This window comes from Lithobates pipiens, unplaced genomic scaffold (genome assembly GCF_037356315.1).
Source record: "Lithobates pipiens isolate NorthernLeopardFrog02 unplaced genomic scaffold, aLitPip1_a1.2 Scaffold_8, whole genome shotgun sequence".
Taxonomy (NCBI): Eukaryota; Metazoa; Chordata; class Amphibia; order Anura; family Ranidae; genus Lithobates; species Lithobates pipiens.
In genome coordinates this window covers 149899081-149917936 of record NW_027507903.1, presented here as the reverse complement: position 1 = coordinate 149917936, position 18856 = coordinate 149899081, and the positions used below count along the sequence as shown (strand labels likewise).

The window sequence follows — 18856 nt, the reverse complement described above, 5'->3', positions numbered from 1 at the left end:
CCTCCTCTGTTGCAAAACTACAAATCCAATCATGCCTCTGCCTCTGGGTGTCATGATTGTGGCTTTCAGAGTCTTGCTATGCCTCATGGGACTTGTAGTTCTGCAACAGCTGGAGGTCCACTAATTGCATATCCCTGCTCTAGATTCATCCAGCAAAGCAGGTCTCCCGGGTTTTTTTTTGCAGCCTCTTCCAACGAGTCATTAGTGCAGGCGTGTAGTTGCTATTCAGAGTTGTTTGAATGTACAGTAATACCCCGGATTGCGAAGTAACGCCGTTTACGATCGTTTTGCAATACAAGCTTTTTTTTTTTTTTAAATCCTGACTTAAGCTGGATTCACACCTATGCAGTTTTAGTGCTTTTTGCATTTTGCAGATTTGCACTACAGAACGTGTTCCATAGGAAACCATGTGCAATGGACTGCAGTGCAAATCTGCAAAATGCAAAAAGCACTAAAACTGCATAGGTGTGAATCCAGCAAGTGTTGTCTCGCAAAACAAGTAGGATTCAAGCCCCTGGGGTGTACAGTACCGAATGTGGCCAAAGGTGCGGGGACGCTCGGAGATGCTCGGAGACACTAGGAGACACTCCTTTCCCAAGTGTCTCCAAGCGTTTCCGAGTGTCTCCAGGACCTCTGGCCACACACCGTACTGTATAGTGGCACTGGAACGCATTATATGAGTTTCCATTGATTCCTATGGGGAAACTCGCTTTGATATACGAGTGCTTTGGATTACAAGCATGCTTCTGGAATGAATTATGCTCATAATCCAAGGTTCTGCTGTATACTGAATACAAACAGGTCTCTGTGTTTTCTAAATGTTCCATGATTTATTATTTCTCATGTCTATTAATGAGTCAACATTCGGTCACAGATTTCGCATTTCGAACAAGTAGATGACAAGCCACCATCGTTTCAACAGAATGCAGTCTATTTTATTTTTAAAGAAAGAAAAAAAAAATATGAAAACAATAAAAGCGGTTTCTTTACACTAGCAGTAAATAAATTTATACAACCATTCAGTCTGTATAATATGATGAAATAAATCTACATCTTTTTTATATTTTGGTGTCTTTGAATTATACATACAAACAACAATTACAGGAACTTGTTCACAATGCATTGAGGCCTGAGGAATGGCTATCTGCGAATCCTTTCTGACAATTTCCGCCTAGTAACATTAATTGCCCGGGATCGATAGTGCTTCCTGCGAAGAGACCCACAGCCTGAACGTATGAACCGTCTACAGTTTTAATGCATCAAACAACCTCTGCCAGTTACTGAAAACAAGACTAGCAGTGTGTTCACGTTGTGAGTCAAGCAGCCTGAGAGTTCATTGAGTCTAAGGTCGACTGCCAGGCTCCCCATAGAATCTTGCTGTCCTTCATGCTTTTCATACAGGTGCTAAGCAGAAATAAAAGTCTTCAAAATGTACAGCATAAAGTTCTTTTTTTTTTTCTTTTTTTTGCAATGTTTCTCATTTTGTTCACAGCACTAGAAACCCTTATCAACAGGGAGTCACGGTTTCAATGGCTTATTCACAAATGGGATCCAGATTCAGTGGTCAAGAATGCGTAGATGCCACAGTGAATTCCTTTTCAAAGTCGCAAGCACTACCGTGCGTCTGCATTTAAATAACATTTTTTTTGTTTTGTTTTTCATATTTTAAAGGGTCATCACTTTCCAAAAAAAAAATGCAAAATATAGATAAAGTCTTAAAAGGGATGCAAGTTACAAAGAGTAAAGTCTAACCCATGGCGGTTACCATACTGGAAGGATGATGAGGTCCAAAAGAGAGGCCAGATGATGGATGCATTGGCGTCGGCGTGGTCAGCATGTGGCCAGGGTGACCAAAATGTGAAATGTGGCTGAGGGTGGACATGTGCCTGGAGAGGGCGGCAGGGCTGAACGAGCTGCTCTTGGGGTAATCGTCAAGGCCGTCATGGATTTTTTTGCTCTTTTTTGACTTGCTAGACATTTTTCGGTTTCTTGTCTGGATGCCTTCCTTCTTCATGGTCAAGGGTCTGTTAATCTAAACAAAAATTTATTATTTGTTTTTGTTTCTCAGTCTTAAGTAGCTTTTGCATGTACATGCGTGTACTTTGCGAAGTATTTGACAGTAATGATATAAAGCCAAACACGTTTCGTCAAGTTTTTATTTCTGTCTGTGACACCATTGGGTAGATTTTCCTTCACTTTTATCCCAGTGATCTCCATGTAAGAAATGGAGGGGGGACACTGAGACAGGAAGGCACAGATAGAAAATCTCTAAATTTCCACATCAACACAGTCAGCATTGATGAGGGAATCCCTCTCGCTGAGCTATTGTGTTCTCCCTGGATAGACAATCAGCCTGCCCATAGATGGTTTGAATCTCGGCCTATCTCTGCTGAGATTCGAACCACTCATGGCTGGCTTAATGGGTAATTAAGTTGGGTTTTCTTTAATCATCCAAATACGTGGAAGCAAATATCTTTTAAATCTTTTATTTTGCAAATAATTGGTTATTTAAAGTGAACACAATTTTACCTTATACTAAGATGAGTAATGGGCTTTTTTACACCTGAGTCACGCTTTAAAGAGATAAATACTGCCTCATCTTGAATGCCTGTGTTTTATTTTAATTTTTTTACTTTTTGGATGGGAGTTCCACATCAAAACCACAAGTGGTCCACTGAGCATGATAGGGGAGTCATTTTTGCCACACAGCATGACTGCCTTTTCAGCTTAAGGGGGGAGTTTAACTGCTTAACTGCCTATTTTTACTGCCCCAAAACCTTACATTGTAAAATTAGCATATGATTTCCAAAATTAACATTTAGTTAGTGAACAGCCTCTATTCTTGTATTGGTATGTATTTTTTTAGGGCAATTATTATTATTATTATTATTATATTGATATTTTGCCTGGTTTATACTAACATTATACATTAAAAAAAAAAAAGCTTTACTATGAATATTTAATAGTACATTTTGACAACCTGGGCCTGCTTACACAAAAAACAGTAAAGTGTAGTTTAAAAAATGCTCAACACTCAATACTAAACTTAGCATTAACATATATAGCGCTATAAAAGCAGCCTGCTTATGTATAATTTTTATCTTTTGTTTTTCACTGTGTTTTAGAAAATATACCCTGCATATTTCAAATACAAATTATCCAAGATATGTGGCTCATAAACTGCACAGACAGCATTTCACAGATTAGTACTCTGAACCAGAATAAACACAACAAAGATGACAGATTTAGGAAACAGGCAAGTTTTACTGACAGCTGTCAGTTTCAGCCAGTAATAACTGAACTTTACACCACTCGGCTACTACACGCTGTGTTTTACTGCAATGCATTCATTGCATTAGCCTGGGACTATTCACCTATCAGTTAACAACTACATGGCAAATTGTTCTTTTATTTTACAAAGGCTGACCGCAGCATGGTAAGGTCAACCAATAAAACAGTGGTGGGCTACATTAAGAGCAGGGAATTGTTCATGATCCTTGCAAAGCTTAACCTGAAAGTGAGTCCCTATTATCTTACTAATTAGCTACGCACGCTGCTGAGGGTGGTCAGTTTTATAGCCCATGTGGACACCTGCCGAGCGTCTGCCTGACCAGACTTTCTGATGCAGGGAACATTTCACTACAGCAGTGATGGTGAAATGATATCAGCATACAGCGCAGTTATATGCTGTATGTATTCACAAATTACAACTATAATGGTAGCGTACAAGTGACCAACCCCAGAGTTATTTACAAAAGAGGTATTAGAGTTATGTATAAAAGAATTTATGCTTTGGGCATGTACATTCAATTGGGTTTCATGGGGAAAATTTTTAAGGTCTTAGTGGCCCCGGGTGTACTTAATAATGTTATTTAATCTACAGGCTTTTATACCTGTATGTATATGCATATATGTCTTCCCTAAAGGCATACTAGTAACTCTTCCCCGGATGTCCCTAGATGCATACTAGTAACTCTTCCCCGGATGTCCCTAGATGCATACTAGTAACTCTTCCCCGGATGTCCATAGATGCATACTAGTAACTCTTTCCCGGATGTCCCTAGATGCATACTAGTAACTCTTCCCCGGGTGTCCCTAGATGCATACTAGTAACTCTTCCCCGGATGTCCCTAGATGCATACTAGTAACTCTTCCCCGGATGTCCCTAGATGCATACTAGTAACTCTTTCCCGGATGTCCCTAGATGCATACTAGTAACTCTTCCCCAGATGTCCCTAGATGCATACCAGTAACTCTTCCCCGGATGACCCTAGATGCATACTAGTAACTCTTTCCCGGATGTCCCTAGATGCATACTAGTAACTCTTCCCCAGATGTCCCTAGATGCATACTAGTAACTCTTCACCGGATGTCCCTAGATGCATACTAGTAACTCTTTCCCGGATGTCCCTAGATGCATACTTGTAACTCTTCCCCAAATGCCCCTAGATGCATACTAGTAACTCTTTCCCGGATGTCCCTAGATGCATACTAGTAACTCTTCCCCGGATGTCCCTAGATGCATACTAGTAACTCTTTCCCGGATGTCCCTAGATGCATACTAGTAACTCTTCCCCGGATGTCCCTAGATGCATACTAGTAACTCTTCACCGGATGTCCCTAGATGCATACTAGTAACTCTTTCCCGGATGTCCCTAGATGCATACTAGTAACTCTTCCCCGGATGTCCCTAGATGCATACTAGTAACTCTTCCCCAGATGTTCCTAGATGCACACTAGTAACTCTTCACCGGATGTCCCTAGATGCATACTAGTAACTCTTCCCCAGATGTTTCTAGATGCATACTAGTAACTCTTTCCCGGATGTCCCTAGATGCATACTTGTAACTCTTCCCCAAATGCCCCTAGATGCATACTAGTAACTTTTTCCCGGATGTCCCTAGATGCATACTAGTAACTCTTTCCCGGATGTCCATAGATGCATACTAGTAACTCTTCTCCGGATGTCCCTAGATGCATACTAGTAACTCTTCTCCGGATGTCCCTAGATGCATACTAGTAACTCTTCTCCGGATGTCCCTAGATGCATACTAGTAACTCTTTCCCGGATGTCCCTAGATGCATACTAGTAACTCTTCCCCGGATGTCCCTAGATGCATACTAGTAACTCTTTCCCGGATGTCCCTAGATACATACTAGTAACTCTTTCACAGATGTCCCCAGATGCATACTAGTAACTCTTCTCCGGATGTCCCTAGATGCATACTAGTAACTCTTCTCCGGATGTCCCTAGATGCATACTAGTAACTCTTCTCCGGATGTGCCTAGATGCATACTAGTAACTCTTTCATGGATGTCCCTAGATGCATACTAGTAACTCTTCCCCGGATGTCCCTAGATGCATACTAGATGTCCCTAGATATGTCATAGCATAGCGAATTGAGCCCGTAACGTATTATTGATAAACTAGAATAAAAGGATAAAATTATTACACTAAAGTTAAACAAACACACAAGATGGTGGTTGGAGGTGACAACGCAATCTTACTGGCAAACAACCTTTTGTTTTTTCCTGAAACTCCCCTCGTAAAATGAAGGTGAGTGTTATACGCCTGTGCGTGTTATATACCGATAAATATGGGTATATTTCACCTTGGTCACATGTATATGTTGATAGCTTTCTTACATAAATGAATAAAATTATCCCAGATTTTGATCATGGTAAATCAATTTAAGTAGTATTCTATTAATTTTTGATTTTAGAGATTATTATTTATTTAAAATTGTGTCAGTGGGGAAATTGTAACATTGTAAATTTGTAGTAATATGACACAGTAACATATAATTGTTTGAAAGAGTTAACAAGAAAAGGAATCTTTTTTTCAACCCCCAGACAAGAAGCTGTTTGCCTGCAATGAATATCTGTTCCTTGGTAATATGAAGCAAGTTTCAGTTGCAGATGTGAAATGATGACCTATTTTACATTGCGCCGTCTACAGTGCATATCAAAGAAAACTATTTAATGAAATGAAAATAAAGCAAGTTTAATCCTGCTACAGGCTTGTTGTCTTTCACACCTGATGAAAACACCTAGGAGGTCTGACAGCCAAGTGTAAATATATTTGTTTAGCATTTCCTAATAAAATTAAACCTGCCAGATTTTTTGGAAGACGAACAATTAATACATGTGATCTGTACTAAAAGCAATCGTGCATAATGATTACTAATATGTCTCCTGTGCTTGTCATAAAACCATATACATAAATATGAATGCATAAATTAATGTTAAATTGGATTAAAAACCTGCACCTGAATATTGTAATTTTAGCATATGCTATTTTGAGTTCTCAATTTCTCAGAATTTGAGGGACATTTTAAAAACAAAAAAATTGGTAAAAAGTATATTTGACATGCTACTATTTAGTAGCGATTTGTATTATGTAAATGTTCATTTACAAAACCTTTAAAGTTTGATGGTATCCTTATATAAAAACGTATTTCCACAAAGATGAAAAAAAGAAAGAAATTTAATAAATCTGTCTCTGGCTAAATCCCATTCATTTATTATTATGTCAAAGGTAATTTTGTAATATTTCTATTCAACAAAGTGACATATTGTTAAGGTAAATATATATTTTTCAAATTTCAAATTATTGTTATTAACTTTTATGCTGCCTTCTTCTTTTATACTTAGCTTAGAAGTATAAATATTATTAAAGTTCTTGCCAGTTTTTATATATTTTTTTTCTAATTAATAAAAATCAAGTCACTTTCAATTTAAATGTAATTATTTCAAGCTCGAAAGGAAAATAACACTCATGTCTACAGTTAAGGAAAATAAATGTGTATAAAATGCATTTATTTTAACTTTCACAAGGCTCAATTCACTAAGCTACAGTGAACATTATTTGCCATAATGACCATTATTTTTAGCAGTAAGCCAATAAAAACAACAGTCACATGTCCGAAAACAATTATATGTCATAGCATAGCGAATTGAGCCCGTAACGTATTATTGATAAACTAGAATAAAAGGGTAAGATTATTACACTAAAGTTAACACAAACACACAAGATGGTGGTTGGAGGTGACAACGCAATCTTACTGCCAAACAACCTTTTGTTTCATTAAAATACTTAGTTAGAATGTTAATGTAGCGAAACAAAACAGCAGAAAAAGGGCCAGACACATTAAACTGGAGCCTTTTTCCAAAAAAGAAATACCAGGGGGCAAACTAGTCCAGCCAAATCTAGCCCACTGTCTATATCTATGTTTGATCAGCCAAGGTGTCCACCTTGACAAAAGATATCATGACCATCAGCTGATCCATCCGATTCTTATATATGTCCACTTTAAACACTGATGCATTAGTGATGTAGAGTACAGTTAGAGCAAGGCAAAGACAGTTATATGTCAGGCTTTTATACTTTTTGTTGGTGATGTGATCTAAAGTCATAATCAGGCCCCCTGTCCAACTTCAGTCCTTCATTGGGGGTACCAGCATCAGCATTTCCAACAACGCTGAAGTTAGTACCCAAGTGGTGGATTTAGGTAGAATGGCATTGAACTGTAGTGCAGAACTTGCATCCCTAGGCACCCTCCCTAACATTTCAGTAGTTCTGTGCATTAAATTCAGGTCTCCTAGCCCTATGCTACATCATTTATCTGTACAATGTTAAGTGTTTTATTCTTCTCTTAAGAAAACGCATATCTCTATAAAGTAGAACTATAGTAAAAAAAAAAAAATCTTATCTTGGATACAGTAAGTGAGGGTTATAACCCCTGTCAAAAAAAAATTCTCTATCTCTGTCCCATTGCAGAGGTTTACCTTTACTTCCTGTCCCATAGCCAAAAAGGAAGTGAGAGGAAATCTCTAAAAAATAACGGAATTCCTTGGGGACCCCTTGGTCACCAGAAATTGTGTTCCCATTGGAAGATTTTCCCCCTATTTTTTTTTTTTGGGACAACCCATTTGGGATTTTCTTTCACTTTTAATGATAATGGTAAATAGGGCAAACTGAGAGCGTGAATCGGCTGGGCTACCAGAAGATGTCTACAGTGGTTGACTTGAATCCATAGATATATGATTATTTTTTGATCTGACAGATTTCAGGTAATTATTGTGTCATATCCGTGGGTTGTCCATGGGTGTAGGCGGACGACTGTAGCTGACTAATTTTAGTGCAAATAGTGGCTGGCTATGTTGGATATTTTTGGCTGATTGGTATTGTTTCTCTCAATTTAAGGTGGCTGTCCCTCCTGCTACAATGACACTGGCATACATGCTTGTAGAGGCCAAAAGACCTTGGCCCCACATCCAACAGATTATGGCCCCATATCCATCACCCTGTGATGTCAATATCTAACTTAAGATTGGCCTTATACAGGCTGATCCCTTAGTAAAAAATAGAAGATAGTGATAGATATGCCTATCCTCGCTGTAAAGGGACAACCATAGTGTTTCTCCAAAATTCATCCTATTTTCTTTTGTAGCACATTTTTACTCCTGGGCCAAGGAATGTGCCTCAATTGCAAACCTTCTGTCACTAACAGAACAATTTAATAGAAATCAGCAGATTAAACCCCAAATTAGTGACCCTTCCCATAGGTTCTACACATAACACCAGTTTGTCTAAAGGCCCGTACACACGATAAGAAAATCAGAAGTTAAATTTCATCCGACTAACGATATGACGATTTTCAGATAGTTAGTATGGTGCTTTTGACATCAGATTTTACGTATGACAAAAGCTGGATGTGCAGACTATAAAATTTTAATCGTATGTGAACACAACGTCCAATTTCCGTTTAAATAGTACAGTTTTCGTCCAACAAAAATTATAAGAGCAAGACTACACATGCTCGGAAACTAAAGAATACATACAAAACAATTTAACACATTACATCACTTCTGAAGTTGAATTCTGTCGTATGGTAAGTAACCTTTTCACTTTCCACATGAGACTAGCAACAAAAGTCTCATGTGGACGAAAACTCGTCCGATAATCTGATCGTGTGTACGAGGCTTAAGTTTGATGAAAAAAGCATAATTGGACATGTGAGATTCTTAAGCTGCCTATAGACAACAGAGGGTGAAAGTATGATGGTCTGACAGTGGCATAGACACAAAAACTGTCACCATTTTGGCAGCTAGCCAGACAGGACAGTGATAAGCTCATGTTTATAGCCACCAATAGATATATACTGTATATCCCACAAATATTTAATTCCATACAACAACAAATGGCTCCCAGATGAATTAGAAAAAAATTACTTTGTCTTTTAGACCATAAGTTGGTTTGGGTAGCGTTTTGATTGCTATTGTTTCAGGCTATTGGTAACCCTACTACATGTACACAGTATTTTATGAAAGACGATAGCATTAATATTAATGGTAGCAATACTTTGCAGGTCCCTTTACTATGAATGAAATGCTTTGAAATAAAATAACCATTGAAAACAAGAATTCATAGGATCCTACATTAATAATAGTAAGCAACAGTAGACACTTACATTGTGCAGCTTGTAGTAGAGCCCACAGGCATTACACACTGGATCGCCATTGGCATTTCTCCTCCACAGTGTGGTGGTGGTAGTTTGACAGTTCGCACAAGATGTACCTGCTCTCCTCGCTGCAGACTGCAAGAAAAACAATGTTTTGTGGCATAAACAACCAGGTTTGATCACAGACAAACAAACAAATGGTTTGCAGGAAGTAACTAAATATTTATAAGACTTAAGACTTAAATCCAGTTTTGCACATTTACTAATGGAGTAGTCTTATGTTAGAATTGGTTCACTTCAAACACCCAATCAAGTTCAACAAAATTGGTAAGGTTTGTAAATCCCTTTAACCTCGTTGAATATGTGAAGTAACAATAGTTTAATAACTCAGCCCTTTGTCTCCTTGAATGTTAGTTTGCTAATGTTGACTAGAATGCTAGCTTGTTAATGAGCACTTCTATTCCAGTTTCCTAATGACCTCTGCATTCGATTTGTAATAAGTGCAGATCAGTGTTTACAAGCGCTGACATATAACCATCTAAATAGTCTACAGTTTCCTTAGTCCTTTCTCCCTGCAGTACAACACACTTAATGGTTTACTTTGAGGAAATTGTTGCTTGGGAGTTATCTAAGGAGTTCAGATTTCCGGCAGATTTTTCCTGGGAAGTCAGAGTCTAATATAAGGAGGGGGTTGGTGTGGGGACAGCTGCCAAAAAAATCAAAGCTCTGTCTAGTCCTGTTTCGAAAAAAGTGTTACTCTAACTGACTACAACACAAGGGATTTTTAGTACACTATAGAATTATAATATAACGTGTTATTTAAAATCTTGGAAACACGCAATGGAGGACATTTATTAAAGGAATAGAGATTATCCAATTAGAAAGTGAATGCTCACTTGGCTTAGTGAATAAATTGAGGCTGTTTTTGTTTTTTTGTTTTTTAATTCCTCTGCGAATAATTGGACAGTATTCAAAGTAAGCATAGTTTCGCCTATTCACTAAGTGAACATTCAGCTTGCTCAGAGAACAGTCTGTACTCCTATTCTTGTAAATAAACTCCATTGTTGAAATAATGCACCAGTAACAATGTGCAGTAGTAGTAGTAGTGACAGTAGTGGTGGTAGTAGTACCCGTAAAGCAGTATTATTAATAATATGAGTATTATTATCGCCATAATAGCTTTACTCCTACAGTTTATTTCTTCAATCATCCAGTACAAGTGTATGTATACAAGGATGTGGGCTTACTAAAAAAAAAAAATTTTTCATTTAGCCCAGTAAAACTGTGCTTACTTGAAACATAAAATCACATGCAGCAAAAATTTTTAAAAAATAAGAATTTACCTTGAAAATAATTGGATAAAGAATGAATTGGGCAAGCTGAAAAAAGGCTTCTTTAGTAAATTAACTCTCAAGTCCTTGCAACCCATTACACATATGTTTTCCTAATAAATATATCATATTCATTTAAAAAAATAAAAAAGTTGAGTATCTTTGGTTAGATTAGATGGTTAGATTAGAAAGGATTATACAACGCCATCATGATTTTCATTGGCATTTATTATGCATGGTTTGCTTTACTTTACTTATTATGCCAATGTAGATTATGATCATCCTTAAATGATCCAAGGAAGAGATCACTACTCCCTAAGTAAGTTAATTACAGGTATCATTGTTGACTAATGAAGATAGCTTGAAGCCAAAAATCATTAATATAAATAGCTCAGCACCAAAGACATGTGAGAGCTAGACACCAGGCGGACTTTAATATTATGGAAAATCCAGGGCCAGTGTAATTAATCTTTCCTCATAGAAGTCTGCTGGTGGAGATGCCAGGTTTCCACTAAAAGCCCCCAACTCTGATTCCAAACACTAAAGAAAGAAGAGAATCAGGTGTCACTTACCAGCCGTCTTTTAGGTTTGATGAGGGGTCGATTCTGGCCATTCATTTTGTGATAGAGTCCACATGCATTACATAGGTAATGTCCAGTGCCATCTCGCCTCCACAAAGGGGTTGAGGTTGCTCCACAGTTTACACACTCCCTGCCTTCTGAAAACAAGATGACACATGGTTGACTACTGAATAAGGATATGAGTCTACTATTAAGTTACACCCTACATATAAATGAATACGGAAACATTCTCAAAGTATTGTACACAGCAAGAAAGACAATAAGTAAAGATTCAAAATTACATTACAGAAAGATGTCTCCATAGAAGTGCATGCTCAAATCAGCTGAACATATTTATTACTAAAGGGGAGTAAAGTAAGGCATTCCAAAGGCTTATTTTGAAGAAAAACAATAGTAAATCTATAAATCATTTAGCATAGGCCAGGCGTGTTCCTTAATATAACAAATCATAATCTGAATGCTAATATTGTATAGTGCATTATACAATGACATTAACCGAACTACAACTCAATGGATGATTTCCCAAAGATAAATTATATTCAATATTTTATACGATAAATTATGTTTGATTCAAACACATTACACACTTTGTTTTTTACTTTTTATTTTTTCCAGATCTATTACATCTTAGACACAAGCATACTGTATATTCACCAAGCTTGCGTTAGACATACACGCCACAGGAAAATAAAGGTCATTGAAAATGTCCTATCATTTTGAAATGGGTCAATGAGTTTTCAGCTAAGTTGATGTCAGCCTGAAACCTGAAAATTTATAAATCTTTGATTAAATATTTCAGCTTTGTCATGCTTTCTGTGCTCTGTGTGGCAAGACCACAACTTTTGCTTTCTGGAGAAGCGCAACATTTCTACCTAGTATTGAGACGCTCTATGTCACTGGCTAACACGCTCATCTGATAACATAGCAAGATTACATCATAACTAAATGAATGAATAAGTAAAAAATGTGAACAAAAATATGAAAAAAAAAAAAAAAAAAAAAAACAAGGCACCCATCTGACATCAGAATAAGTGTGCCTGTGTCTTCTACATCTAGTAAAAACAGTAAAGCCTAGTACACACTAATAGTTTTTTTTTTGCATTGAACTCGCTGACAATTTAGACTGGAGTTGGAGTGTACTAACTGAGCTATTGTGTTCTGACAAGGGGGCGGCCCCATTGCCAGAACACTTTGGTCAGGAGCCAGTCATCAGACCTTTTTCAGGTCAGGACCCTTCAACATAAGGCACCTTTTATTGAACCAACTGATGTCGCCAAACATTCGGCCCGTGAGCACTAGGCATTAGGCTCTCTTGCGATCTTCAGAGCCAAACCCTAGAGGTTTTTTTCTTGAACAGCATGGGTCACAGCCATACTATTTTTAGGGCTACTCTAACGCTTCTTCAGACGTCAGAAAAAAAAGTTAATAAAATTCTAGAAACTATAAATTATTTTTAAAGATAAGTGAACTTTAAAACAAGGTGCACTTATGTTTTTCGACCACCTCCCCTGACCTTAACTATTCCCTCTCCCTTATCTTAGATGCTTACTTCTTTTGACTGTGTGTCCAGTCTAAAAATCTACATGCTTGTCACACCTGTACAGCATCTTTCTATAGACTTCTGAGGCCAGTTCCCAGTGATCTCTGGACTTGGGACACAGTGCCATATAAAATAATGGCGAGCTAGTCTCTTCCCATACCATTGCTCCTTTTTACTTTTCTCTTTTTTGTTTCCTTTTTTCTATCTATCCTCTCTTTTCCTTTTCCTTACTTCATGCAACTCCTAGGAAGCCTCTCTTATGGTTAAACTATGATTCTTTATTGTTATATGTTTAATGGTTACTACCTGCATTATGTATGAGTCAACCCTAATACGAGAACTCGTCTCTTCCTTTCTATGTCATTTAATTCATAGGTCAGATTCTCTAAAGTACAGTTAGTAATTTTTATCTCCTTGACTTGGTGTTGATATCTCTTTGATTACTTTTGTATTGTCTTTTGGCTGTGTAAATTCCATAATAATGTCACTGTTATAGTAACCTTTATATTGTACCAATAAAAATGTATTGAATGTAAAATAATGGCGAGCTACTGTGCAGGTCAGGATGTTAACAAATGCCTTAGACTATGGCAGCCAGAACAGGTAAAGTAAGTACCAGAGGGGGGGGTTGGGGTAGCTCAAGAAGGAGAGAGGGACCTAAAAGTGCAAAAAGCCACACTTGTCTTTTAGGCTGATTGACAACGCACCATTGACTATATCACTTGACATAATACATACATTTTATGAACACATACATATTGTTATTAAAATCAATCTTGTGAGCTTCAAATTAACAAGTATTGGTGAGTTAACAAGAAACCAGATCTTAAAGGATAACTCCACTTTCATTGAAAGAAATTTAGCAAATTTAAAAAAAAAAATTTTTTCTGCACAAACCCTATTGTATGTAATATTAATAGAAATTACCTTGTCTATTTAATCTTCAGCTGCTGTAATTATATGTAAAACGTAATTCAATATGGCAACCTGGAGGCATTTTTTACATTGCTGGTGTACGGAATGACCCCAGAAATTTAATTCCCTGCTTGTGTGATTGGCTCACTTATTTTCTCAAATATCTTCATAAAAATACAGGTCTAATTTTAGGCATCCCCTGCAATAGGATTTTTGATTTTGGCGCGATACACCCCAAGGGTTAAACACTTCTAAAGGTTTGTGGAAACTGCAGCTTTTCTCATCGGAACACTGAAAGTGCAGCAGGTGATTATATTAAACCAGACCCTCCTTGTCAGAATACGTCTGCCAAGGACATGGTGATAATTCTTGAGAGCAGAAAAAGATAGGACTATGCAACAACGATAGTTAAAATCCCTGCAATGTACATTGTTCATCCAGAGGGGATTTTTTTTATTTCTCAACAAAAGTGGAGTAAAACTTCACATCTGGGTACACACAACAGTTTTTTTTTTTTTCGTGCAACACATCGGGTTGCACAAACAAAAACTGACGGCTCCGGTTGAAGCCGCTGTACTGACTAATGCGAGGTTAGTTCAGCGATCTCCCCCTGTTGTCTTCTGACAGAGCTATGACCCCCCCCCCCAACCAGAACACTCTGATCAGCGCTCTCTGCCATTGGCTGAGAGCACTGGTTGGGAGTTAGTCGGCTGCTGGTTTTCCAGCAACCACGTTTGACAGAAGCCGGCCGAAGGGCGGCTTCTGTAGGACAGGGGTCGAATACAGGATGCTTTTTTCTCATACATACGGGTTTCTTTTTATACACACGGGCCAAATGTCGGCCATTTTTTTTTTAACTGCCAGTTGTCTCCAGTCATTTAACCTGTGTTTGGGGCTTAAATCAAGGTATACCTAGTCTGTCTAAACAAATACTTCACAAAGTGAACATTCTCATACAACAGGATTAAAATAAAATGACACCATCAGTCATTATCATTATTCGAGGTACATGCTCACAAAGACCAGATAAGATGTGGTCAAATGTAAACTTGTTCTCTGTGCTTAAGAGAACCCAAACCCTGACTGGTACATATATGTGACAGATTGACAGATTGACATTCTGCCGCTTCAGCAGAAAGCGGCCAAATTTTGATCCGTCTATGGGGCAGGCTATCTATCGATTAACTTCAATGCAACCAGCCTGTCTGGGTTTTTTTTTTATAATATTACTGCCACTGACTATAGCCAGAACACGTAATCAATGTATTTTGGAGGCGGGAAACCTCCCGCTATCAGAATACAATAGCGCAGCGGGGGAGGAGGGTTTCCGCCATAAACATTGACCGTGTTGATGGGTGAATAAAATTATTTTCTTTGCTTTAACCCTTGGTTGAAGGAAAAAGAATTGCATAATGTATGCAAGACTTAAGTTAACTCAAGATACCTAATTGCTGTCATAAAGGTATCTCTAGCCATTAGATGACAGTCTTCTAATCTTGCCATTTTATGAAATGATCTAACGTCTATGAAGCACTGTCTAACATTACCAACAAAGCCTTCTTGGAGAACTGGTAGTTAGACAGGTTAGATAACCTTGTTGATCACTCTTGTTTTTCCAATATGCCAAACTGGAGATGCCTGCAGCTCACTTCTACAAAGGCTAAATACAAATGGTTAACCAAAGGCAACACAAATGTCTCTATACACTGTTAATACGGCTTGAAAAAAGTAGTGATCTTACAATGGTGCCTATTGTATGCTGTTTGTTTGTAAAACAATCATAGCTTTATCAACAGGTCATGATATTAAAATAGCATCATTTTCACCATCTCCCATAAATACTGTTTTACCAGACACTAACCAACCTATCTGCTAGTTAACGTACATAAGAAAATATTACATTAAAATGAACAATACACCGTTGACTGTAGCATATAGTTTTATAGTAAATGAGAATTAATTCCAAAAGTATTCATATACACAAGCGCACTACATCTACAGTTAACCCAGAGGCATCATGTAATGCGCTACATGGTACCTCCCACTGTCCTACAATTAAAGAGTAAGCCCATTATTTTTAAGGACTTGCAAGCGATATGCTGATGCCTTCTATTTAAAAAAAAGCTATACTGTGTTTTGCAGTGATTTAGTAGGGGGAGGTGGGGTGCTTTCTGTTCTGCCTCACTATAAACAGGATTGGTATGTCTTCAAGTTTAATTTTACAAACAGAAGTGCCCCTGGAATGTGCTATAGCTACCCTTAGAACTTATTGAATGAAAAATAAAGAACCATTGTTGCACGGACCTTAAATGACCCTATTGCTCCTGCTTACTACACAAATAAAAGGAATCCTGTGTACGTACTTACGTCAAGGATTCTATATATATGTTTTTATTTTTATAAAAGTTCATCAAACCAAAACAGCAAACCTGTTTTCTACTTCTGTCAGCCAGTCACACTAAGGGACACCTTTTAGAAAAACAAAAAAAAATTCCCTAAAATGTTTGAAATTAGCAGTTCCACTGGTTTGGCAAACCTATAGTATATAAGCCTTACAAGCAGACATGTTGTGTCCTCACAATATAATTATTAGAATGAAGATTGTTTTTGTTATTAATTGTATTAGTATGTACCTGTCTGAACTGGCTATGTTATGGTTAAATAGTATCTATTTGCACCACCTTTTTTCATGTAATATATAAAACCATCCTGATTAAATGACCACATATATAGGCCTGCGTTCTGAGTTACAGCAAGTTAACTTAAGTGGTTCTTATTTGAGGGTGATTTGTATTTTAAAATAAGGCGCATCAGCCTGGCATTAAATGCATACTAAAGAAACATTTGAAGAAATTGCACTTAAACTCTAAATTTTGTTTAAGGCCCAACACTGGAGAAAATGCTCATGTTTACTGTATTGCACAGCTTTAATTGACTTCAACTTCAAAGTGCGTAAACATGAGTCCTTGGGGGCTTATTTGAAAATTCTGATCCCTTGACCCATGTAGCGCTAAACTTTGGTCCAGAGGTTACAAAATGAATTAAGGCCTAAGCTATATATTTTTAATTCCTGGACACACTAGTGGTCTGACGTTTTGGTATTGGTCTTTTCACACCTATTAGAAAGCAAGCATCAACATCCATTTATATATTCAATAGGCTACAAAAACATTTCCAGAGATATTTGGAAACCACTTATTGTAATGTTACACAGTCATTTTTTTATTGACTGATAATAAGAATTAATCTCTATGGACTGATTGCTGTTTTCTATTGAATAGGTTCAATCTGGATGTCATACACATATTTGTTATTCTCCTGGAAGGAAGATCAGACTTGTGCAATCAATAACTGGTTCTATAGGCTTGAATGGGTCATACAATATCTCAACCATAAGTGATGTTTTTTAATGCAATATTCTCATATGTTTAGATTAGTGATTGCTATACAAAGAGGTGTTTAACAAATCTTACATTTAACTGGGAATATCATTGTCACATGAAGTGGTTTACAACTGTCTACCAATGCTAGATCACAGATGGTACTGGTAAGCTCAACAGCTTGAGTTTCTTGAGCAAGGGCATAGTTATCTAAAGGACTCTTGCTGCTGTGTAACTACCAGCACAAAAAAGTTGGCAACAAGTGCACATGTGTGGGCTACCACCAAGTGTCTGCATAGTACTTATACATTCAAATACAAAGTTGCAATGTACCCTTGTAACTTTACAGTGTATATATGCAATTATTTTTTAACTTTCTGTTTTGCCCCCAAATGATGCCAATGTCTGGCAGATCATCCAGATGTTTTCTAAAGCTTTGGCCATACATGTGTAAGGACAAAATGTCTATAGTGGTGGGAATGGGCCATATTGGAGACAACTTATTTTCAGTCCATGCATTTTGTCCGTGTTGTGTAGTGCAGGAAAATCAATGGTGTGGGCCCTTAATTGTTTTTTCTTCTATAAGACTGGACAAGGCTATACAGTCTGTGTGTTTGTATGTAAAAAAATGAATAATTGAAAAATAACTGAGTAGTACCCAGAGCACCTCTGTAATGTCATTGTTACTACTGTACACATTCAGATTTGGGGTCAGAAGAGGACCTGGTACCAAACTGGAGTTTGTGTTGTCAATATGAATGAGAAGAGTGCAGGACCTGGGAATATTAATTAAATGACCGTAATCTAGTAATCTGCTGTGCTGTTATAATGATCGTTAATCACAGTTATCTTTATAAATCGGATAATATAACAGCTGATCTGGATTGACTCCCCATTTGAAAATGTGCTAGAAGCAAAACAAACCAACACAGATATTTGTTAATATACATATGGCTAGAGATTTTTCTCTCCTTAATATTTCCTTAAGGTTTGACAGCGATGTAGTGCAAGGATCTATCTAAACAATCCATCTGATTGGTTGGGTCTTGCATCACATACTTGTTTATACTATTTGCCTATAAGACATTGTACAATCAAATTGTAAATCAAGTGACCTGTGTTACACCCTCGGAAAAGGACCCCAATGCATGGTATGCAATGGAAAATTTTATTAAATCATTCATTATTATTATTAATCTGGGGAGAAGTTTGTTATTAATCTGAGAAGTTTCACATATTTTAAATACAGATCTGTGTGATCAGGGCCACAGTCAAGGTATATATACTGTATATATATATATTTACATATTTATATCTATAGATACAGATATATATATAGATACAGATACAGAGATAGATACAGATATAGAGAGAGAGAGAGAGAGAGAGAGAGAGAGAGAGAGAAACCCTCAATGGTTACAATAAAATCTTTGGATTTTTTTTGTGCATACTGTAGTAAAAATGCATAACATTCAGTTGGTCTGCCTATATTAGCAGTTTTAAGCAGGCCTTATTCTTGATTTCAATTTTAAGACTGCATTCTAAAAAGAAAAAGAATGCATAGCTATGTATACAATCTGTAAAAGGCTACGTCATTCTTAATCACATAATACATAGGCAGAGGTAGAAGTGTTTTCAGATAATC

The 18856-nt window shown here is 37.1% G+C and overlaps 1 protein-coding gene across 6 annotated transcripts in view; it reads right to left on the bottom strand.

Annotated features, from left to right (window-relative positions):
* Positions 1 to 913: 913 nt before the first annotated feature.
* The window catches only part of GATA3 (GATA binding protein 3), a 42562-nt gene continuing 24619 nt past the window's right edge, over positions 914 to 18856 (bottom strand). For 3 of the 6 annotated variants that reach the window (XM_077472543.1, XM_077472544.1, XM_077472542.1), the window contains 3 exons: positions 11368 to 11513; positions 9474 to 9599; positions 914 to 2032 (listed from right to left, as the gene is read on the bottom strand). In XM_077472543.1, the coding sequence (XP_077328669.1) occupies positions 1748 to 2032; positions 9474 to 9599; positions 11368 to 11513 (557 nt within the window). In that variant the 3' untranslated portion in view covers positions 914 to 1747. The remainder of the gene's footprint in view (positions 2033 to 9473; positions 9600 to 11367; positions 11514 to 18856) is intronic. The other 3 variants (XM_077472545.1, XM_077472546.1, XM_077472547.1) reach the window with 3 other exon arrangements.